The sequence below is a fragment of the Crocuta crocuta genome, unplaced genomic scaffold (genome assembly GCF_008692635.1).
Source record: "Crocuta crocuta isolate KB4526 unplaced genomic scaffold, BGI_CrCroc_1.0 scaffold116, whole genome shotgun sequence".
NCBI lineage: Eukaryota > Metazoa > Chordata > Mammalia > Carnivora > Hyaenidae > Crocuta > Crocuta crocuta.
In genome coordinates this window covers 4403956-4429496 of record NW_027531562.1, presented here as the reverse complement: position 1 = coordinate 4429496, position 25541 = coordinate 4403956, and the positions used below count along the sequence as shown (strand labels likewise).

Genomic DNA, 25541 nt, shown 5'->3' with positions numbered 1-25541 from the left:
TAACAGGAGTTAATTACCTTGGGCAGTTTAGATACACTCTTCTGATTCCCACATCACTGAATGCAGTAACAGATATCAAACAGATGTTTATCTCTGACTGTACTTGCCTTTTAAAGTGGTGAGAAATCTGAACAAACTTAGAACTAGACGTGGCCTGAAAGCTAAAGGACTGGTGATTGAAGAATATGTGCTCAGGCTGGGTATATACACAGTATATATGTGTCTATACCAGCATATCCAGGTATATACCTTGGTTATATACCTGTCTGGTATACATTCTGGCTCTGCCACTTACTAGCTTGGTGATTTTGGGTTGTGGTGTCAGTTCTTTTGCCTTGGTGTTCTTCCCTGAAGTACAGGGATAATAGTAAAAATTATGGGATTTTTGTGAGATCCAAAGTACATTCATTGGGGAATTCTACTCTGAAGCGTGCCATTTTCTCTGCCCCAAATGCCCATGCCACTTCTTTTAAAACTCTCTCATGTTTTAAGGAGAAGGAAAGATTTGTTCGGATGTTAACTGTAAATAATGCAACACTTTCATGGTAATCTATCCTAAAGAAATCATCAGAGAAACATGCAGAAATTATACGTAAGGATCAAATAGAAACAACCTAAAAATATAATACTAGTGAAATGGCCAGGTAAAATAGCATGCATACCTTTATGTCACATGAAGGAAACCAGCGCACAAAGAACTTGCATAGTAATATGTAATATGATAATTCAATTATCACTATCATAGAGTTCTTGTGCCCATAATAGATTAAAAGTGCTTAATACAGAAACAGGTATATGGTAGATAAAGATTACTCTTGGTAGAGATTAGCTGTTTCCCTTACACCAATGTATAAGTATTTATAAATTCTAAGGAAACATATCAAAGTATTAACAGTTTCTTTTTGTTTCATTTGCCTCTTAACATGTATTGCTCAATCTCTCTATAATATATGTACATTTCATCAGGAGACGTTTCTGGTCCTTCTCAATCTACCTTAATCAAATTGTGCCCCTACTCCGGTGGACAATTTGCAATGAACATCTATCAACTTAATAATTCGCTATTGATTTAACAATATAAGACCTAAGGATTAAACCATTATCATTTCTGAATGGAAGATATTACCTTCATGAGAGATTTCCTTCCAGGGATTTGGTGGATACATGAAAGCTGCATTCTGGATTTGATCATGGATGTCTTCATCTTCATTAAATGGGAATGTGCCACTTAGGCTTACATAGATGATGACTCCAACAGACCACATGTCTAGAGAGCGATTATAGCCCTTGTTCCTTAGAACCTCAGGAGCCAGGTACGCTGGGGTACCCACCACTGACCTCCGGAAAGACTTTTCTCCAATGATCCGGGCAAAACCAAAGTCACAAAGTTTCACCTGTTGATAATAATGGTTTGCAGGAAAGGTAAGGTCACAGATTGTGTGTCTTATCCCAGGTCTGCCAAAGACAACTATATGTAATTCTTTACATATATTGTTTGAGTTCTCATGATGGAAGTAACAGCTATTTTCCATTTTATCTACTTGAAGACAGTGATGGAAGTTCTGGTACAAAAGCAAATTTCATTATTAAAAATATCATCTAAACATTCTCCCTTCCTCCCCGCATCCAAAACAAAGTGATAAATGTGAAAATATGTTTACTCAGAAGTGGGTAATATTATTTTACAAGGCAGGAAAACATTATGTAAATATGGAAGTGACAGACTAAACTCAAGGGCTTATTATAAATAAAGGTTTATCCAAAGAATACAAAAATGCTGATTTGAAGGGGCACCTGCACCCCTATGTGAATAGCAGCACTATCAACAACAGCCAAATTAGGGAAAGAGCCCAAATGTCCATCAACTGATGAACGGATAAAGAAGATGTGGTATATATACACAATGGAATACTGCTCAACAGTGAAAACTAATGAAATCTTGCCATTTGCAACAACATGGATGGAAGTGGAAGGTATTATGCTAAGTGACGCTAGTCAGAGAAAGGCAGATATCCCATGATTTCACTCATATGTGAAAATTGGGAACCTCAACAGAGGAACATGGGGGAAGGGAAGAAAAAATAAGATAAAAAGAGAGAGGCAAACCATAAGAGACTTTGAAATACAGAGAACAAACTGAGGATTGCTAGAACAAACTATGGGGTTGGGAGTGGGTTAAATGGGTGCTGGGCATTAAGGGAAGCACTTTTTGAGACGGGCATTGCATTATATGTGAGAGATGAATCACTGAGTTCTATTCCTGAAGCCAAGACTACACTGTATGTTAAGTAATTTTAAAATAAATTAATTAAAAATAAATAAACAGGGGTGCCTGGGTGGCTTAGTTGGTTAAGTGTCCANAAAATAAACATACAAATAAATAATAAATAATAAATAAAGGCTGAGGGATAAACATAGAGATTTGCCATGTTATCTATAATAATCCTCCAAATTAACTCTGCATGGGAACCTAGACAGGACGTGAAGACGTCAAGGAAGCAAGGTGGACAGCCACCTATGGCTTAGTCAGGTCACTTCAGTGACTTAGATCACTTCAGTGATGATTCTGTAGGAAGACATGCAGTTGTTTTCCGTCCTTAGAGCTGAGGAAAAGCAGAAACTTTTGCCCTTGTCCCTGAGAACAACACTGAGCTTAAATGTGCCTGGGACTTATCAGTGTTCTCCTTCTAGGGCCAGGGCCAGTGCTTTCTGTGCTGGGCTGCCAGCGCACCAGGATCTCGATACAACAGGTGACAAAACCCATTGAGAAGGCTCCTGTGTCCACTAAGGCAGGCTGAACTACGAAGCCAGAGGGACAAAACTGCAGTCCCAAAAATATAAGAAGGAAACAAATGGATGAACACAAACAGGTAAAACTTGAAACAAATAAAGGTTTTGAGGATAAAAGGTGACAGAATCCCGCAAGGGAGCGGGTGCAGCAGGCTTTGCCAAGAGAGGCTTTTCTACTTGCCTGGGGGAAAGGGTCTGCCGAGGCCAGCAACACGTTTTCTGGTTTGAGGTCACAGTGAACGATATTTTTAAAGTGAAGATGCCTCAAAGCCACAAGTATCTGTAAAGAAGAAAATCATCACAATGATTTTATTTTGGTCTATTAGTTCGTTTCAAAATGTTTTCGACCAGGGCATAGATTGGAAGGGCCATGAGAAAACTCACAATGAACACTTAAGCTTCTTTACACGCACGGCACTGAAATGAGCTAAATTAACAGCAGGTTTCTAAGGAAACGTCAGTGAAAAAAGTAGCATATTATGGTATTGATACAGCAACAAAGACAGGTGTAGATAACAGTTGTCAATAATATCTTACCAGGATACCCGTTCTTAAAGATTTGCAAAGAACCAGGACTCAGCCACTGTGCAATTTAAAATTTCATGGGGAGCCTTAATACGTGGGGCTGCATACACATTACTCACTTGGTATCCTGGACTCTGGAGGCCACTGATAGAAACGAAATAATACTATAAGCTCCTGCAACCTTTTTGAGTGTGTAATTTTGACTTTGGAGGTAGGGACTAGACAAGGCTAGGAAGCTACAGTTAAGCAGTGATAACATTTGATATTGAACATTATCTTTTATTTTTTTCTGCCTCTAATTGATTTCTTACCTGAGTAATTAAAAACTTCGTTATGTGCTCTGGCAACCTGCCCTTTTCACTTGACAAGATCATCTCCAGCATGTCTCCATGGAGTTTTTCCATAACAACAAACACTCTTTCAGGCGTCTCAAACATACACTCCAAATTTACAACACCAGGGTGATGAAGGTTCTATTAAAGATAAATAAAGCACTTGAAGAAAATGAGTTTTTTGATACTGTTTGGCAAGCTCACTGATTATATAAAACTGTTCAAGCTTTAAAGCTAAGGAGAAACCCACACTCCAGATTCTTAACATTTCTAAATTCCACATGTGCTGCCTTATATTTTGAAATTCTAATGTCTCCAAAAAAATATATCATTACTTTCTATGCATAGTGAAATTATTTTTTCTATGCTGGAAAACCTAAGTTCCAGCACTGTGAATTGCTAATTAGATTTTAATTAGAATACCATATTGAGAAATCTGTAATTTCTTAGGATCATCTCCAATATTAAGCACACCATCCTAAATAAGTATACCAGGCCATCTCTACACACTTGGGAAAGTGAAGGTAGACAAGATGAAATCTGTACTTGTGGTGCATCTGACGGCACTGATGTAGAGCCTTAGTCAAAACCTTGTGGAATTGCTCTGCTACTGGAGGCTGCAGTAGTTTGCTATCAGAGCCCTTACACAGAGTTTAGATTGCCAGGAAAACAGAAAAGAAAAAAAAAAACTATTGAGCACATGTTTTGTTTGGTACACCATGATGCTTATGTGGTGGTCCTACATGGCACTCAAGCACTCAATAAATATTTCCACAATAAAGCAATGGCTATTGACAGGTTGCATTTGGCCTGACATGATCTCTTAAAAATTTATTTATTTAAAAAAAGCGAGTAGAGGAGGGGCAGAGAGAGAGGGAGAATCCCAAGTAGGTTCTGTGCTGACAGCCCAACTCAGGGTTCGAACTCACAAAACTGTGTGATTATGACCTCTGGGTTGAAATCAAGAGTGGGATGCTTAACTGACTAAGCCCGCCAGGTGATTGATATGTTAAATGTCACATAGGTCAAGTAAAATTACTCTTAACATTTGATGGACCCTTGTGATGATGCTTGAGTCTGAATGTTGCTGTGGAGTCATCAACCACGCCTTTGATCATCTGATCTTTATTTTGTTTCTTTCCTGTGCACAATATAAAATGCTAAAATTAAAAGAACTATTATATGTTCTACTATTATTTCTTTTATCTTTTTAAATTTCTGAGAGAGAAAGAGACAGCCTGAGCAGGGGAGGGCCAGAGAGAGAGGGAGACACAGAATCTGAAACAGTCTCCAGGCTCTGAGCTGGCTGTCAGCACAGAGCCCGATGTGGGGCTTGAACCCACAAACCATGAGATCATGACCTGAGGTGAAGTCGGATGCTTAACCAACTGAGCCACCCAGGAGTCCCTCTTTTATCTTTTTTTAATGTTTATTTATTTTTGAGAGAGAGAAAGAAAGTCAGGGTGCAAGCAGGGAAGGGGCAGAGAGAGAGGGAGACACAGAATCTGAAGCAGGCTCCAGGCTCTGAGCTGGCTGTCAGCACAGAGCCCGATGTGGGGCTTGAACCCACAAACCATGAGATCATGACCTGAGGTGAAGTCGGATGCTTAACCAACTGAGCCACCCAGGTGCCCTCTACTTATATTTCAATGAGAAACAGAAAAAAAATCATTAAGGAGACTAAGTGGCTCAATTGGTTAGGAGTCTGACCCTTGATTTTCCCTCAGGTCACAATCTCATGGTTTGTGAATTTGAGCCCCATGTTTCGTGTTCGGCCCTGCACTGAGCATGTGGAGCCTGATTGGGGTTTTCTCTGCTTCCCTCTTTCTGTCCGCCCCCGCCCTGTTCATTCATTCTCTTTCTCTCTCTCTCAATAAATAAATTTTAAAAATGCACTTGTTCAAAAAAAAAAAAAGAAAGAAAAAATCATCATGAACACAAACTACCTAAAGAAAAATCAGGGAGTAACTTAAATGTGCTAACAGCTGAACAGGGAAAACAACAACAACAACAACAAAAAACCCGCTGTATTTGAGAAAAAAATTCATAGTGATAAAAGTGTATATAAAATGAAATTTCCACAAATGACTTTAAACCTGAGGTGGCTCAATACTCAGATCTCAGAGATGGATACCGGGTGGTGAGCAGCGGAAGGGGCTGCAGGGGAGTGTGCACCGTAGTCGTAAGGTAAGGGGAGGTAAGGCACGGCTGGCATGAACTGCATACGGAGCCATGCCACGGCTGGCAGAAGCTCCCATGACAACCTGTCTCTCTGGATGCCTTTCCACTACCTTGGCCATTTTGATCTCTGCCTCAGACCACTGATGCGTCTTTTTGGTCTGATGCCTTGGCACCCAATCATGCTGTACCATTAATGCAGTCATGGAATAACAAGTTTCCGCATGTGGTCCTAGCAAACGTCCATACATCCACCCCAAAGCCTTTCACCTCCAGAGTGCTGCAGCCATTGTTCTTGAAACTGTCACACTCTTAGCTGGTCAGATCTGGCTGCTTCAGGATAGACCAGGCCTCCAGAGTCATTATCTCCTGATCAGAGCTGAAGCACATGAACAGGGTGGGATTAACAGAGCTCACACACTACTATTACTTTATTTGTCCTGACTGCCTACAAATAAGACCAGACAGTTGCTGGGCTTTGAGCTCTATGGGAGTGCCAGATCCTTAGGTGGGAGACTCTAGTTAAAGAGTGCCTGAGTGTGTTTGATATGCGGTATGGAATACCAGCGATAGCACTGCTCATTCCTAAACCTGCATGTAGGCTGTCACATGGTCTTGTCATCCCCTTTTTCTGAGAGAGGAGCCACAATGAATGAAAAGACCTGCCCCTGGATATCCAGGCATTTCAGCTGTCCTCTTTTAAATCAATGATGACAGGAAAGGCTTTAAGAATGACATAAGAGTCCTGCCTGAGTTATGATCCTCCTGAAACAAGTCCATCATCAGATGTGCTAAGTATATCTTCTTTTCTGAGTATTTTATGAACTAACTCTTTTTTCTTTCTTTTTTTTTTTTAAACAATATTTATTTATTTGAGTGAGAGAGAGAGAGAGAAAGAATCCCATGCAAGCTTCATGCTGTCATCACAGAACCCCACGTGCAGGGCTCAGTCTCACCAAACATGAGATCATGATCTGAGGCAATATCAAGACTCGGACGCTTAACCAACTGAGCCAGCCAGGCTCCCCTGAACTGATTATTTTTTCAATTTAATCTAACTTTAAGCATTTAAGCAGTGTTCTGGAGAATTTGGCTTTCTTTTTTTTGTAATTTTATTTATTTTTGAGGGAAAGATAGAGACGGCATGAGCAGGGGAGAGTCAGAGAGAGAGGGAGACACAGAATCTGAAGCAGGCTCCAAGTTCTGAACTAGCTGTTAGCAAAGAGCTCGACACGGGGCTCGAACCCACGAGTCATGAGATCGTGACCTGAGCTGAAGTCGGATGCTTAACTGACTGAGCCACCCAGGCGCCTGGAGTTTGGCTTTCTTAAATGACCAAGGCCTGTTGAATGGGTGGGGAGGAGGAACAATGAATAGGAAAGCAGGAGTCAGACAGAAGCAGGCAAGGGGTTGCCAGTGTGCAGACACAGGAGAAACTGTAGTGTGGAAGAGATAAAGGGAAAGGGGGCTCAGGAAGGGCAGGGGGGAAACAAAAGTGGTGTTGTAGTGTCGTGGCCGGCTGCTTCTGCTTATCCTGGTTTGGGCTGCGGAGGGTGAGGGAGAAGAAGGCGTCACAAGATGGCCAGGAAGCTCTCCTACCTAAATTAGCCAAATATATATATTGCAATGTTACTCTGCATGTGCTTCTACTTCTATTACTCTAAGAGAGTGAGTTCTTAGAAGTACTAAAGAGCTTCACTCAGTAATTCTTTTTTCCTCTTCCCTATTCTATAACATGACTTAATGACAGAATGACAAAAGTGAGGACTTACATGTTTTTATCTATTTGGTGAACTCCCAGAATGCTCTAGGCCAAAAGTATGGAATGGATTAATGAGACTGTTCACTGTCAACTATCTTGTCCCATGTTTACTGTAAACTCTGAAAGACTCTAAAATGTCCTCTAATAGCATATTTATGAAAAGGATAAAATTTTGCTATTTTTAATAAGGGACCTTGAATACAGTTAGGTATATCAATTTTAAAAAGTTCAGTAAAAGCATTGAATTAAAAGTCATCTATACACAAATGGGAAAAAGAAATGTTAGAAAAGTTTAGACTAATATGTTTGTTGCACTTGGCCCTTACTCCGTTATAAAAACCCTTATGCTTTATAGATTTGTTAAAGAATACCCTCGGTGGTAGCTGAAAAAGCTTTCCAATAGCAAAATGACTTTTTTTTTTTTTACTGCAGAGCTGATATATAACAAGCTGACATTTTTAATATTTATCATGTATAGCTGAGACAAGGCCATAATAGATGCTTACTCATGAGCTGTGTTTTTTTGCAATGAACCAAATGACCAAAGTTGTTCTTCTATTTGACAGTAACAGAAGAAAAGAGAATAGAAAGAGTCATGCCTTATTTATCCAAATTCTCTATACTATACTGATGAATACTTCTTTAGCCTAGATAAGATAATAGTGGTTGGAGACTGGAAATAAAACAAATTCAAGCCATTATTTTCTATTATCGTATATGATTCATATTATCTTTCTAATTCTTGAAGAGTTACTCTAAGATAAGTTTCAACCCAAGTGGTCCATGTGACTTGCTCACAATTTTACTTTTCTGTATAACATATGAAATAACTTTTCAACTTTTCCTACTAATGCCCAAAGTAACCAAATTAACTTCAAAGTGGCTTGATGATTTTAACACTAACCAGGGCATACCAGCGCTCAGAAAGAATTTTGCTAACTTCTCAGGCCTACCTCAAGAATTCAGATAATAAATTTCATGGCAGAGTAAGCTATTACTGGACTCTTTGACCATCTGTTTGTTGCATTTAAGTAATTTAATTTTCAGGAAATGAAACATTTGGTCAAGTACAGGAAAGAATAGTGTCCATTCACACTTAACAGATTGATGACATATCCATGGGGTGAATATAAATTATTTTGAAGTCTGGAGGAAATACCATTTGGAGATCAAGACAAAAATCTTACTGATTCGAGTTGCCTAGAGAATTCTTGTGTAATCAGTGGAAACTAGTCACTAAAAGCAAAAGCTTTTATAAAAATTGCAACATTTTACCTAAAAGAAAGGAAATAAAAATTTAACTAACATTTTTAGTGTATGTATACATTCTGGTTTAGGTTATACTTTTCAGATTCATGTCAAACAGTATTTCATTGATACTTATATTCTTTACCTCTCATTAAAATATTGATTTCATATATTTAGCTGTGATTAGTTAAAGATGTCATGTTTTCCCCCTTATTTATTCTACCTTTAGGATTTTTATACTCAAACATATGAGAGGTGAGAAAGAGGAGAATTAAAATCAACATATCTTTTTAACAGGTTGTTTATGAGCAGTATAGCTGGAATATGGGGACTCTGGACTACTTTTCTATCAAACATCTAAATGTTTTAGTTCATAATGAGACAGAAAGAAAACAGTGATAAGTCTAAGGTCTACATTTCTAAATGGCATGCAGAGCAGAAGGAAGAGTATTTCATTACACAGCACCGTTCATGGAGACATGAGGTACCTTTCTCAGAGGTAAAGCACTATGGCAATGATTTTGTTGATCCTCATTACTGCCCATTTGCCAGTGTTAAGAGAAGAGGACATCTTCTTATCCATTTTCCAATCACATTCTCCTACAATTTATGCTTCATTTAATGCCTCTAGAAATCACAATCACCTGATGTCTTATAAAAGAGAAATAGCATGTAATTCCCTGAGAGAGGTTAAAAAAGTCAATGTAGAGAGCAGGTGATTATAAGAAGACTCAGTAAAGATAATACAAAAATTGGTAAGGGAAGCTTTGCTATCTCTCCTAAATTCCAGAATCTTATATCCAATGGTCTTTTAGGTATATTCATTTAAATGAAGGATGTCCAACAACAGAATCAGTGTCTTTCCATCAAAACTTAGTCTTCTGGTGGTGTTTCCTCTCTTGGTAAATGGCAAGCCATCTGGGTCAGAAACCCGAGAGTCATCCTGAACATTCCCTTCTCCCTTACTTCTAATGACCAGTTGGGCTCTACAAGTTTTAGAGCTCATCCCCTTAATTTCCCTCACACTGATGCCTCACCTTCATCCTCACCATTAATGCCTCACCAAACCATTAAGTTTTGAGCCTTATCTCTCTTCTAGGGATGTGCCACAGCCTCCCAACTGATCTCCTTGTCTCAGGTCTTGTTCTCTTCCAGCCCACTCCTTGAGCTAAGGTAAGAGTCTGATGCTTAACTGACTAAGCCACCCAGACACCCTTATCACACTCCTCAGAGGGCTGCCCCTGTGATTCTGATCATTTCATCTTGCTTCTAGCTCATAAGGGAATTACCACCAGCTTTAGGAGATGTACCCTTTAGTGCAGCACATGGACCCTTCACCATCAGCTACTTCTCCTCCCATCTGAGTATTTCCCTAGCTTCTTTTCTTCTTCTCCTATATATCTACCCTTCTCTCTAGCCATAGTAAACTATTTTCAGAACAAGTACCCCTCTCTCTCCATTTTATACTTTCATATATACTTTCTCTCAGCCTGAATCAGATTATTTTGCCTGGTATGAATATTCAGCTATTAGGCAGCTTTCAATGACTCCCAAAGTCTGACCTGGATGTCTCTGCAACGCTCTTCCCTCAATCCTTGAGAAATTCTCTTTCATAACAGTCAACATATCATACCTAGGTACTGGTGAACCTCTGTGTCCTACCTAGAAGACTATAAGCTCCATAACACCTGTATTTTATCAACTTTATTCCCAGTCCATGTAAGCTTAGTGCCTGGTATATATTAAATGTCTAGCACAAATTTGTAAATTTGATTGAAAGATGAACAGTTCCTATATCTCCTTACTTTTCAGTACATGGATAACATAGACTTAAATTATTTTATTGAAGCAATGATAATACATGCCTGACATATTTAGTTAGCACATTTTGTATCAAATAGGCTATATGTTGATACCCTCTCTTCATATAAAAATATAGTACATGAATTTTTCATTGTGAGTTCACCTGAATCTGCTAGTGAGCAACGTCAAGATTCTGAAGATGACTAATATGATTATAAGTAATGCTTTTTGTAATACATACTAATAATGTAGATGTGAATATCAGAAAGGTCCCCAGTGGTAAGAGTTGAAAAATGATTTTCTAAAGTCTCGGGGGAATGACAAAGACATCCTAATGGTTTCTAAGTCCCACTCCTTCAAAGTATATAAGTTTTGGCCATTGCTCTTGTAAATATTTCAACATATTTGAAGGAAATAAACAAAATTTTAATGCTATTTAGATAATTTGTATTTATTTTATATCTAGTTCTCAATAAGGAGATATTCATAGTGTCAGCTCATTCTCACAGGCCACTAGGCAAGAGTCATCAGCAAGAAATAAGTAAAGCAGCAGCAGCTGAAGGCTACCATCAGGATACTCCTAATTTATCCCTTTCCCTCCATGCCAACCCTCCCTTACATGAGTTGTGAAAACCCAGTTTCCTAGGATTTCATTATTGTCCCAAGGGTGAGAAATAAAACCATGAAAATGGGCATTCAGATAATAAAGATCACTTTTCTACCTTCTTGTGTAGAAAAGGCCTTTGGACACCCTTCTCTTTCTTCATTTTTACTTTAGATCAGAGCAGGCACAACCATAAGAAAAGCCTCAAGGCCAGGAGCCTTATTTCAGAGGCACAGTCTCTGGAGATAGTCTCTCAGAGATTGTATTTCAGGTCTGCACGTTCCATTGACTTCCATTTCTTCATATGTAAAATGGCAGAATATGTGTCTAATTCTGTAATGTAACTAGGGCTTGATTACTTAATGTATATAAAATATTTGGAATCATGTCTGGTACCTAGTAAAAGTTAGCTGATACTCTTACTAGGCAGATTTTCTGCCATTTTCAGAAGATCTGGGCCACATTTCTCTCTCTAGTTTGATACCTAAAAGTCTGCAGTAAGTTGCAGAAAAGAAAATTTCCTTTTGCCTTTCATCTAACAGAGGCTATAGGTTATGTATGAAACTTAACAAACCTGCACCTTCTAATTTGTTCTCCTCCATCTTTCTTGCCATGTCTTTAGATGTCAGTGATGGCAGAGGTGCGTGCACTGTGAGGTCAACCATGTGAAGACTTTGTTACACTAGCTGAAAGCCCTTCTGGCCTAATGTGAGAATGGAGATTACTTGGTTGTATGTAAATGTATGCTCATTTCATGTTCTGTTGGCCAAACATCTACAGTTTAAATGGGCTCATATTTGAGTAGTTATCTTTTAGTATTTCTGGCTAATTTAATCTGTAAAATTTTAGAAGGGTACATTGATGACAATCTAGAACAAAATAAAGCTAACATACACTGTCAGAGGAATAAATGCATATGGTATTACTTCAACAACAAGACCAGATATAACAATCAATCCTCTTGTAAATAGATAACACCATCTGACGTTTAGATCAATGGGGCCACAATCAAATTTAGCCCACTGGACTTTTGGAACTCAGAAATGTTCATGTAATTTTTGGTAAGAATTGTTCATACCATCCATCAGAAATAGAATGCAGCTTACTTTTATTGTAGCAGTATTTAGCACAGATTGATGCTAGATTAATACAATCCAAAGTTTTGTGAGAGAAATGGTAAGCTGAAGCATATTCATTAACTGCTAAAGCAGAAGATATACCTATATCGTTCCTGGCTCTCAAGAGAGCCACCTTGCAGGTGGCCAGCATGTAATGCACAATTTATCACATTTTTCTCATCTTAAATGAGATTTTAAAAAATGTTTTTATTTATTTCTGAGAGAGAGAGAGAGAGAGAGAGAAAGAGAGAGAGAGCATGAGCAGGGGAGGGTCAGAGAGAGAGGTAGACACAGAATCCGAAGTAGGCTCCAGGCTCTGAGCTAGCTGCCAGCACAGAGCCCGATGCAGGGCTTGAACCCACGAACCGTGAGATCATGACCTGCGCTGAGTTGGATGCTTTACCGACTGAGCCACCCAGATGCCCCTTAAATGAGCTTTAAGTCTTGTATATTGTATGAAATAACATTGGCCCAATAAATAAAAAGAAAAGAAAAAGAAAAAGGACCAATTCGAGATCAGCATCGCAAGAAAATCAACCAAGGTCTGATGCATGATTCTCTATTTATGCCTGTCCATAAACCTGTCTATGCTTCTGTCAGTCATTCTTCTCCTTCAATTCTGGAAATGCTTCAATCTCGCTTTAGACTCCAGGGTTGCTGCAGACACATGATAAATACAATGAGTCTCCTCTTTTCCATATATGAAGAAAAACAGATAAATGCAGAAGAGAAGGAGAAGCATACAGAAAACAATACTTTGAAAAAAGCCTCTTATCATCTTTCATGCTGTTTCTAGACTTTCTTAACTTTTCACCAGATACAAGTAGTATCAAGATACATGGTATTTTCTACTCATCTCCTGGAATCCTTCAAATTTGAGGTACATGGAAAAATTTAAAATCCCAATCCAGGTATCCTAAGCCTGTCATCTGGACTGATACACTGAGGCTACAATGGAATTAATGGTTATATATGATTGAATTTGATACTGATATTTGGGGGGAGGGGAGTGATTTTTATCAGGAGAACTTGGGAAAGACTTTCACACAGAAAGGATCATGTACATACTCCAGTATTTAACCATTAAGCCCCAACTAAAACCACAATTTCAAGTTGACTAGGTAAAAGGTGTGATATTTGAGAACTAACACAAAGACTTCAAAGACAGAACGTTAACAAATGGCCAATGCTTTAAAAACAAAAACAGTATTAGNTATTCCTTAGTTTGTGTTTAGAGGAAAGGCAGGAATTAAAATTATCGTTGTTAAAATAGAAGAAAAATGGAATTTGTAAATCAAGATGTGTTTATTGTACATGATAGCTGAAAAATGGCTCAAATATCTGGATTTTTTTTTCAACTTGCTATCAAATGCCTTAGCAATGGAGACACATCTGCAACACTTTTTTCATTTCCTGTTAATCTATCTGGCTAGAAACATGAATGCATAAATCCAATCTAGTCTTGGTGTTAGATTTAAAGTGTAATTTTTAACAAATCATATCACTGTAGCCCAGCTTCTATATTTAGATGCCAGCACTCCAGAAAGCATAACATTCTATTATAGCGTTAAATGATCTGTGCAGACGCATAACCCTTCTGATGTCTTTTACACCAGATAATGGGAAGTGGAGTGAGTATATAGGGTCTACTGGACAGCAACAAAAGATAGACACTATTGGCAAACAGGTCAAATGGTGATATTTCACATTTATGTGAGGTTCTGTGGCAAAATATGTTTAACTGGTATATTCTCAAAATTAAACAAGTTCTTAATTATGGGGTTTTTCAGAATCTTTAAGAAGTGAAAGAATGTATTCACTTCCAAGATGTGGATCACCTGGATATCAGATATCAGACACATACTTTCCAAACTGTCTTAATGAGGGAATCTTGACCCCCATTCCCTTCCATGAAAAACCTCAAAAGACTAGTATTCTTCCAAAAATATGCTTGGAAACACTGATTAAAAAACGCTTTATATATCATTTAATTTAGTTTCTCCAAAACATTCCTGCAAAGCAAGCACAGCAAGTCAGATGAATTCTAATTCATAATTAAGGACATCAAAGTTAAAAAAGATGTACTCCGAGGGGGAGGAGGAGGATGGGGAAGAGTTTAACTAGGAACCTGGCTTTTTAAAGACACTAAGTTTTCATTCTAACCTCTTACTGAACAGAATATTTATTTGGAAAAATTTCTAAGTTCATTTTCTTTTTCTTATAATAGATCTTTGTTTCCTTTTTCCCTCTATTATAGATATACATATACATAATCAATGGGCTTCATTTTTTGGAACATAATAAGATTACCTCAGAGCTGTAAAACATGTCTAAAGAAACAGTTTCATGCAAATTCTTCATGCAATAAAACAGAAAGAAATATTTGAAGAAATATAGTAAACATATTAGATGAAACAAAAGAAGTATAAACTAACCTCTTCCTACACACTAAAAGAAAAGGTACTCAAATGTTGTATATTTTTCTCTAGGGAAAGATAAAGTGACTCCTTCACGATTTTTTAAAAAATCACCAGTCTGCAAAAATTTTCATCTTCCCACCCACACTTGGCAATACTATTTTCTGGTTTTCTAGCATGATCATCTCTTCTCCACATCCTGATCATTCTTCTAAACTAAGGGAACAAAGCCATTTACTTACAAATTGACATTTTTAGACAAAACGCTAAGGAATGCTGTATTATCTACTGGCATGTTCTGCAATTCTGTATTCCCCTGGTTTCTTCAGTATGGCTACACAGTTTGTTCAATAAACATTTACTAGCACCCATCAGGGGCCAGGCTTATGTTAAGGTGTGCTCAGCCCCAGTCTAAGCTCTGAGGCAACCATGTTCTTTGGTAGGATGAAATAATGTTTCTAGGTTCTATATTCCGGGAATCCAACAAGTTATGGGAACTGGTTTCTAGGAGACAGACTTTACAGCCTAGTGGTGGCAATACTGGTAATGCCTAATAAGGATGGCACCTTTACTATATGTCAGGCACTGCTAACAGTTTCACAAAATTATTACATTGGAGTCTCACAACATCTCTACAAGGTTTTCTAGATAAGGAAACTGAGGCTCAGAATGCTTAAGTAATTTATCCAAGCTCCTAAGAACTCTTAAATCAAGTCTGAGCTTTGAAACCAGACATATGGTTCCAGATCTCATGCTCTTTAAAAATTATACTATCCATTGCTTTAATACTTTTCTGTGAACTCAAATCCATTAGGACTGAGGTCCTGCCTGTTCTAACTGGTGTGCTTCAGGGTCCATGCCACGTAAGCCTCCTCACTAGGATCTCACAACCCATCTCAGCATATTGTCTGGAATTCTGAATGCTGCCTGGGGCCAGTCTTCTCATCTCAGTGTCCCCTCTACCTGTTATAACAATCCACCTTGACAAATTGCCTCGATGATTCTTTAGCTCCCTGACTGGTGGGACTTACCCTAAAGCTCAGTTTATTTCTAAGCCCATGTATCACCACAGTGTGTTCTATGTTATCAAATCCCCTCCTGATGTTGAGATTCCACTGTATTTAAAGGTATCATTCTAACATGTTCTCTGACTTTCTTTGCACACAAAGCCCAATTTCTCCCACAGGATTCAGTTTTTGAGACAGCTTGTAACATCTGGAACAACTAGCAGCTATTCTACAAACTCTTCCTCCTTATCAAATACCATAATTTTCTAATTAGAACCTAAAATTTAATGATTCATACAAAAAGTATTATGACAAAGGCCATGAGAAAGAATTTAGTGATTTAAAATATAGTGATTTAAGACCATTTTGTTAAATGGTAATCGGTTACTTATAATGTCTTTATTACTGTGCTAGGTATTGTGGAAGCTGAAAACAAGGTGTTGCTGAGACTTTCAAATTTGTTTATAATATAATTATTACATAAGAAGTATTTGATAAATATTACTACTTTATATGAAGACTAGAAACCATAGGTAAACAGGAGATACGGAAAACAGCACAAGACAGGGAGGATTAGTATATCTTGAAGGATCAATCAAACATGGATAAACCAAGTAAACCAAGATGGCATCCAAGATTAGAATTAAAAGCTGAGTAATGGCCCAAGGTTGAGAGTAATGATGAGAACAATAATTCGAAGAGAAATGAAAGGCTCAGTTGAATAGGAGTGATAAGGTCCAGCATGATCATCTATGATGTTAAAAACCAGGAAACATAGATTTGATGAAATAAGAAAACTACTACACTAGGGAGGGATAGGATGGAAACCACTAAAGACTCAACTGGTTGTGATCTTCAGATGAACCAGAGAAAAGGCAGGGCCAGCAAGGTGATGATGGAGTGGGGCTGTGGAGGGGGAGGGAGGGTGAGCGGGCAAGCTCTCAAGATATCACCTGCTGCAGTAATCAATGCATGAATTTAAAAGCCTGGTCTAGACTAGTGCCAATGGAAATGTTAAGGATGAAGACAACTGTGTGGAAAGAAAGACAAGGAACAGGGGCACTTTGTCACTAGTAGTTGAAAGAAGCAAATAACCTCTAACAAGGTTTTCTTGTCTTTTAACTTTTTTCTCTATAATAAGCCATCCTCAAATGCTAACTTGATCATAACTTTTTTTAAAAAAATCAATAATTTACAATCACTCAAGCAGAATAAAATCCAATCAACTTAACACAACATGTAAGGTTCTCTCTGAACTCACATGAAATCCATTTCTTGGCCTTACTGCACACTCTGACTCACTATAGCAGTCTCCTAACTCATAACTAAGTAGTCATACTCTTGGGGAACAGAAAGATTTTTAAGACATATGTGAACAGGGCATAGTTTTAAGAAAATCTGTTTTGTTTGTATCTGTATCCCTACTGCTTGGAACATGTTGGGCACTCAGAAGTAATATATGAGGAATGAATAAATGAATCATACCAGTCCACAAATTATCTTCTAATACAGATCTGAGAATACCCATATAGTTTTCAAATTCTCTATTGCCATGTTTCTTTTCATAAATATTTTTCACCTTTACAATGGATGCTTCTTACTCCAAATATGACTAGGGTGACTTGTCATAGGGAGAAAAATGCTTGGGGAGAAAAGTAGAGAGAAAATTTGAAATACTGTGTCGATCTGAAGTGACCAACTCTAACATGGAAATCAATACTTCTGTAATTTAATTTCTAATTCACACTTTCACCAAAATACAGTGAGATTTAATGGATTTACTAATTGAAAGGGGACTGAAATGAATTTCTGAAGATAAATCACTGAAGATAAATCATTGTTTTGGCTTACAATATGGCTCCTACAGTTTAAAAAAAATGGAAACTCTTGCTGAATTTTGTCTAATTCAAACAATAAATAACATATGCCCACTAATTTATGAACCAAATTAAAAGAGTTTAATCTCAATAAATAGTATAATTTCATTAACATTTTTTGTTTAAGAAGTATATATAAAATTTTACAGAACAGGGCGTTTATTAATAATTATAATAACTTAATCCAAAAGTATGTTTTAAACACTTAAAGTGCTGTAATCAAGAAATTTTAAATATATACTTATTTTATTTGTAAATAATCATGAAAAGGAACCAATAAAACACTTTCAAGTATAAAAACACATTACACTGCAATATGATTTTGTGAGTAAACTGTATTATAGGTAAAGGAAACAAGAAACATTGTGAATTAGACTACTGTTAAAGAAATGCACATTTATATATTTTTTCAATGGTTGGTAAAGAATATCAAATGTTTATGACATTTAGATTCTAAGGCATACATTTAAAGGAATTCTAAAATAGATTTATTTTTAAATAGTGATATTTTAATACAGTACAAAATTAGAAGTCTTTAAAATGTCTAACAAAATAGTTCTAGCTGTCATCTTAAAAATATACAACCAGGTACAAAGTCTTTTTAGAATTATTTTTGAGGAAACATCATGAAAAATGTTTGAAGGCCACTCTTCTAAAATGATCTAAATTTTTCTACTAATTTTTCATAGAATATTTATTTTACTAAGGTGGCCCCTCAGCTTAAAAACCCTTTCCAACATTTCTCTGGGTATCAAAACCTAAGAATCTTTCAAGACTTCACGAATGCTATATTTCTCTTGGAAGCTCTCCCTGATTCCAACATTCTTGCCTCAGTCATAATCTATAATTTTTTTCACTGTATTTCCATGGTTAACCTGACTTGCAGTTACTTATACCTGACTGCCCAAATAGAAGTCAGAATGAAACTTAGAAGGTTTCATTCATTTTTACATGGGCGAAGCTCAGTACCTTGCTTTGTATGAAGGAAGTATTTCACAGGTATTGCTGATTGACTTAATATTTTTATTAATTGGGGAAAAGGGTTCTTGCCACAGAAACTGGAAGAATGAAAGCAAACCAAAGTTAGGGAGAGAGCATCTTGCAGGAAGAAACATTAGGTTTAAGTTTACGCTGGTTGGTTTGGGGTGAGACTGGGCCAAGCGGAGATGTCCTAAGGTCAGAGGTCTGAGACTCAAGAGACTGTGGAAGATCAGAACTCAGCAGGTCAATTAAAGAATGACCTGGGAAGGGATGACAGAGGACTCCCTTAAAGTGGATGACCTCACTTCAGGAATAAGTACCACATTTGTATGGGCCATTTAGATGAAAGAAAGAAGTTCAGAAAGACAAGTTGGAGGAACTAGCAGGGAAGGAGAAATAAGATCTGGTAAGTGCAGGGGAGAGTGATTTGATTTGAAAAAGGAACAAATGATTAATGCCCTGTAAGGACAGATACAGAGTGAAAAACAGTCAAAGAGTGATAGGTGGGCAGAGGAAGAAAACAAGGGGATGGCAAAAGGGCCTTGCATTTTCTTTGTGGAAACCATAGACAAGGGAATCTCTGAACAAGAATGGAAAGAATAGAGCACAAATCTAGGGGTACTGCCATACCACCGGCAGAGCTGGATGCAAGCTATGCAAGGCTGCCCAGAGAAATCCAGACCACATTTGGTTGTTGCTGTTATTTTGTTTTGAAGTTAAGAGACACTTGACTGAGAAGACGAGTGCCTCCCAACAGAGAAACCAGAATAACAGAGGTAATTCTGTAGGTGAGTGCAAGGGGATACATTTAATTTATGGTCTGTAAATTCTTATGTATTTTTTCTATACTACATATTCTATATTTTTAAATTGCAAAATGCTTTCACACTTTGTATCATAAACAGAAGTGCTTGTATTTTAATTTTGACTGAACAAGTCTGTGTTAATAGAGTATATTAAATATATATCATAACAATATTATTTACTTTAGGTTTTTAAGTTTCTAAGTTATGTAAGATATAGTTGCATCTCCTTGTAAAGGTCAGTTTTCTGTGATAGTCCTAATCATTAAACAACAATTTTTTCATTCTTATTTTGTTGACATGTATAGGAAAAAAATTTTTCAAATTTGCCATGTTTTTTTTTTTAAATCACGATACAACTTTTAAAATAATAATATAAGTAGGATCCCTTGGGGATTTCATGAAATGTTTAACATCTACATTAATTAACATTGTTCTGAAACATAGTAATAATAATAAAGTACTTCTAATGAAAATAGAGTTTTTCTAAATGACATAACTAAAGGATAATAACTATGCCACAAGATTCACACTTGTCTCAATTTTTCAACTATTTAAAAATATCTGAAGATCACTTAAGTTTTAATAAAGGTTTCCTTCATGATTAACTCATCTTTTGAAACACAACTACTAAATAATTTTATCTTTAATATTTTAACGTCATTTGGGTTAAACACATAATTTAAAAATGTGTAAATAAACCAAAGTACTCATCCACTTAAAAAAATAAAAATATCTGAAAAGCTTAATTTTCTAATGATTGAATCAGATTTTGGAAAGCCTTCACCTAGGTTATACAGAAGGGAGAAAATGGAGAAAGAAAAAATTCTACTTTTTCACATTCCATAGTTACACAACTTTGAAGTTTTCTATAAGCTAAGGTGCTTTTTCACAAACAACAGAAAAAATTAGCATCTGACCAGAGGGCTAGGAGAGCTACAGGGGCAGGAATGTCTGCTATCAGTCACTTTAGTCAACATGGCCACTTCTGGAGAATCAGGAAGGGACAGGACAGAACTTGTGAACTCCAGGTAGAACCACTGGACTCTAGCTTTTGTAAGTAGGGAACCACACGGCAGAGGATACCAAAATGCTTCAGGAATCACTTTTATATCCAGAGGAACTCTGTTCCTCAAGGTGAGTAGAAGAAAACCTTCCTCACCATCTGATTGACTTCGATCATGGTTCTTTTTCTGAATGTATCAGTTAGTGAGTCAGAATTCTAACCCCCACCCTCTACCCCCATTACCACTTTGTCTTTTCAGGTCCAAAAAGATGAGTTCTAACTTTTAATAAGAAATGTAAAATGAGGCAATGAGAGCTTTCAGAGAACTAACCATCTTAACCATATTTAATCATTCTTAACTAACCAATTAATTAACCATTAATAGTAAATGCAGACCAGATTTCTGGTACCTGGTAGGATACTATGTACACCATCTTACGTGACAGGATGGCGTTTCTGTATAATTTTTATTCAACAAATATTCATTCAACAAATATTTGCTAAACACTTAACGCACGCCCAGAAAAAATTCTTGCATTTGGGATACATCAGTAAATAAAACATGATCTCTACCTTCCTGATGTGCATATTCTAGTGAAGGGGCTGGGGTGAGAAACACACAACAAACACAACAAATGAAATTCTGTAATAGACCAGAGGCGAGTAAGTGCCATTGAAGAAAAAAACACAGATCAGAGTTAAGGGTGGTACAGGGGTATGGACGGGAGGGAGTTTGAGTGGACTGTAGTTTTAAATCAGGTGAGAGTGGCATTTATAGAGTCAATGATATAAGCTTAAACTTCACTGTCTCTAGATATTGAATTATAATCTTTCTAAGAAGCTGAAAAATCTGACAATTGGTAAAAAGGGATCAAACCTTTTTTTGTTTGTTTTTTCCATTTGTTTCAGCAGGAAGAGAGGATGAGTTTCCTATTTTTGATGAACAAATTTTGAACCAATTGGCAACTTTATGATAAACTACAAACTTCTGAATCCAGTATGTGCATATAATTAAGCCAAACCTTAGTAAGACACATAATATATGTTATGTGGCTGAAAATTCAACACATAAATAAGTTGCAAACATCTGACTGAAGGAAGGCATAGCTGAGTGATTCAAACTAAGACTCACGACAACAAAGGACTATGTGTCTCTGTCCCCACTGTAAACACTGGAACTGGAAAAGTGTTTAGCTCACTTAATACAAGTTTGATGAAAAAAGTGAAGAGTGGTTAAGGGACAGTAGGGAAGAATGATAAGTGATGAGAATTTTTGAGATTTCAGGCCATAATATGAGAACTGTTCCAACTCTCCATGTGCTCAAGGGCAGAATGTGACTTACAACCTAACCAAACTTTTTTTTTAGAAAATCATAATGAAAATGTTGCCAAATGCTTGTTTATTGCAAATGAGTTTTGACTGCATCTAATCCTTTTTTTTAGGGTTTGTTTTTTTTTACACACTTATTTACTTTTGAGGGAAAGAGAGTGACAGAAGCGTGAGCCGGGGAGGGGTAGAGAGAGGGAGACACAGAATCTGAAGCAGGCTCTAGGCTCTGAGCTGTCAGCACAGAGCCTGACGCAGGGCTCTAACTCACAGACCATGGGATTATGACCTGAGACAAAGTCGGACACCCAGCCGACTGAACCACCCAGGTGTCCCCAATCTACTCTTTTAGAAGAGGAAATGGGAGGCAGAGTATGCCCTGGTGTATTTTATCTTTCTACGTCACTATAGAGTCAGCAGCTGATATGTACTGACAGGCTCAGGAGAGCCAATTACAGGGTCTAGACACAGAAAATTAGACATTCAACATCTATCTAGTCACTCTCTGCCACTGCCATAAAATGTAGTGACAGAGCCATGTTAACCAGGAAGCTTCCTTCATGTCTGGGAAGAAAGGATAAAATGTCTCTGCACACATGCCAGCCTGGAGGTTGGCTTGTTGCAAAGGATCTGTCTTCAGGACAACACGTGGGAGTGGAGACTGGGAGAGCAGGGGCCAGGGTTGGCAAAATGTCATTGACTAACTTTTCAGACGTCATTTACAGCTCAATGTTGCCAAGTTAAGAATTTCCCAAAAACTTCTTTTTTGGTAACCGGTTAGCAAATGCCAAGCTATGAATCTATGAATTGGCATCTTCAGAGCCGTGGTTATCATCTTCCTCATGAAAACAGAGAACATGGAGGTTCTCTGTGTTACAGAGTAGTCCAGAAGCACAAAAAACACCATCTTTAGAAATTCTGAGTCCCAGAAGAGTCTATGTTATTTTTCTATGTATAGCAGGAATTATTTTTGGTTGTCTGCACACATGAACTCCTTGAGGGAAGAAATTGCATCTTCTTCAACTTTTTATTGTATGAAACTCAACAAATGGCAGTTAAATGAAACAGTAAGTGAAGAAATGCAATATGCTTTGTTTTGTTAACAACATTCAAATGAAAATTATCCAATAAAAGCTATGAATTAGAAATTATGAGAAGCTTGCACAACAAGGAGAGAATTATGATGATTATATTAAAAAACGGCCATTTAGGGGCGCCTGGGTGGCTTAGTTGGTTAAGCATCCGACTTTCGCTTAGGTCATGATCTCACGATTCGTGGGTTCGAGCCCCGCGTCGGGCTCTGTGCTGACTGCCAGCTCAGTGCCTGGAGCCTGTTTCAGAGTCTGTGACTCCCTCTCTCTCTGACCCTCCCCTACTCATGCTGTCTCTCTCCTAGAAATAAATAAAACATTTAAAAAAAAATTTAAAAAAAATGGCCATTTATCAATGGCCTAATTGTCTAGACTGAATAGCTAGGTTGACCACATTTAGCAAAAAGTTGCTCAATTTCCTTTTAGTCTGCAGAAAAAGTTTTAATGGTTCCAAAAATTATAGATACCACATAATATGTTTGACTGACATATTCTGGCTTGAATACGGGTGGGTTAAGCGTCCGACCCTGCGTCCGATCATCAAGTTATGATCTCACAGTTCATGAGCTCGAGCCCCACGTTGGGCTCTGTGCTGACAGTTCAGAGACTGGAGCCTGCTTTGGATTCTGTGTCTCCCCCTCTCTCCGGCCCTCCCCTGCTTGTGCACTCACGTGCACGCTCTCTCTCTCTTTCTCCTCTCTCTCTCAAAAAATACATACACATTAAAAAAAAGTAAAAGGGATTACTGTTAATGAAATGAGTGAAGGAACACGCTCAATATTAAGGGAAAGGCTTACATTGAGAGACAAAGAGGACATTAACAATATCAAGACAATCTGATTCTCAGGCATACATTACTCATTTGATAGGCTGACAGTTACATACTCAATTCATATAATTATCACAGCATAAAGGTGGAAAGTTTATGAAGGCAAGGTCATTTACAATGTGAAACAAAATGGTCTCAGCATGTCCAAGATGAGCAAATGCTGAAACATTACCCATTAATGAGCATTAATAATATATTAAAATCCGGAATTAAGTACATAAAAAAGAACAAGTGTTCCCGAGACTCAGAAAAGATACTACAATGGTAGTAGTTTGATGCTTGATCTGCCTTTCCAGTTATTTTAAAGTGTTCCCCAAAATCTACAACACAGATATTTGGATAACTTTCCTTGGTTTGGAAGAAGCTAAAGGAGTATTATAGAGCCTCCAAAACAAAAGCAAAAAAGTACCTGTAGAATTGCAACCTCATTACGAAGCTGGCTTTCTTGTTTGGTTGGAAATCTTAATTTGTCAATGATTTTAATAGCTACATCTCTTCCTGTTTTACGATGTTTTCCTTTAAAACAAAAAGGGGAAATATTAGCATAATGTTACTAAATATTATCTATATTAAAGAACACCAGAATTTATACAAATAAGTTTAGGAATTACAAAACTGTATCATTGAATAAATTAACATTTCTAATGAGCACCAACTTATATCTATCAAGATTTCATTTCTTTCTAAATCAAATATGTACCAGAAAATCGGCCACAATATAGAACACAAAAGTGGGACATTAAAAACTATAACTATTAACAACCTCATATTTTGCCATAAAAATGTATGTTTTAGAAACAGCATATTGAGCTACTTAATAGGGACAATATTATATCACCAGCAAAATGCTCTCCCTAAGAAAGTAAAATTTTAAAGTCCTTATAAACTAATGCATGTTATAATGGAAAGAATAAAAAGGCTTGACTCTCACTTACTAGCTTTGTGACCTTGAGCAAATCACTTAAGCTTTCTGAATTTTAGGTCCCTTATCTTCAATGGTAGGGCTGTTGGGAGCATTAGGTGAAATAAGATATGTAAGGTACATGCAGTGCCCAGGTAATTATACACACTCAGAAAACCTTAGTTACTATCACCATCATCGTCACCATCATCACATGATGGGCCTTTTCTATACATTACATACCATTTAATTCTCACAACAAACCTTTTAAGGAATCTAATGGAATCTAATTAATCTACACTATAATCTAATCTATTATAGTGTAGTAGGTGTAGAATATAGAAGCAGTAAATAAATATGAAAATGAAAACAGGAAGTCAATCTAATTACTCAAGTTTTTTTTTCACATACAAACTAACCCAAAAGTCAATTGTTCCAACATTTGGGGTAATTCTGCTTTTCCTCCCCACTTTACCCACTCTCTTCCTCTGGCTCCTTCCAGACTGCTTCCCTTCAACACCAGATTGTCTTGTTTTCACATTCACTACTTCCTTAACAACACTTATTGTTTGACCCACTGTGATCTCTATTCTAACTCAACTACTTTACTTTCAACATTCTTCAAGGTCAGAGCCTTTCTTTGTCTCCACTCCTCTGTCACTATAGTACTTGACCTCTCTTTTGATAGCTGTTCTCATCTGCCTCATCCCTTATGTGTCTTAGGCTTAACTTTTCAGTTTCTCTTTGGAGGCCTCTTCCTGGGCCTGCTCTTTTACTGTTGGGTATTACAAACTATCCAGTACCTGCTGGTGTCTCTAACTTCATTTCCTGCCCCTACCCTATGTGCAGTTATGTATATTTACTATGCTCTACATCACAAGACTTTTTCTTCTTTGCAAGCAATTATTAAAATGTAGAGCAATACTCTGCACAATACTGTTA

At 37.3% G+C, this 25541-nt stretch overlaps 1 protein-coding gene across 1 annotated transcript in view; it reads right to left on the bottom strand.

Annotated features, from left to right (window-relative positions):
* Positions 1 to 25541, bottom strand: part of PRKD1 (protein kinase D1) — a 319505-nt gene that overhangs the window by 19357 nt on the left and 274607 nt on the right. Inside the window, exons 13-16 of the mRNA XM_077772733.1 lie at positions 24108 to 24214; positions 3627 to 3788; positions 2972 to 3070; positions 1127 to 1394 (exon numbers count right to left, since the gene is read on the bottom strand). Of these exons, the coding sequence (XP_077628859.1) occupies positions 1127 to 1394; positions 2972 to 3070; positions 3627 to 3788; positions 24108 to 24214 (636 nt within the window). The remainder of the gene's footprint in view (positions 1 to 1126; positions 1395 to 2971; positions 3071 to 3626; positions 3789 to 24107; positions 24215 to 25541) is intronic.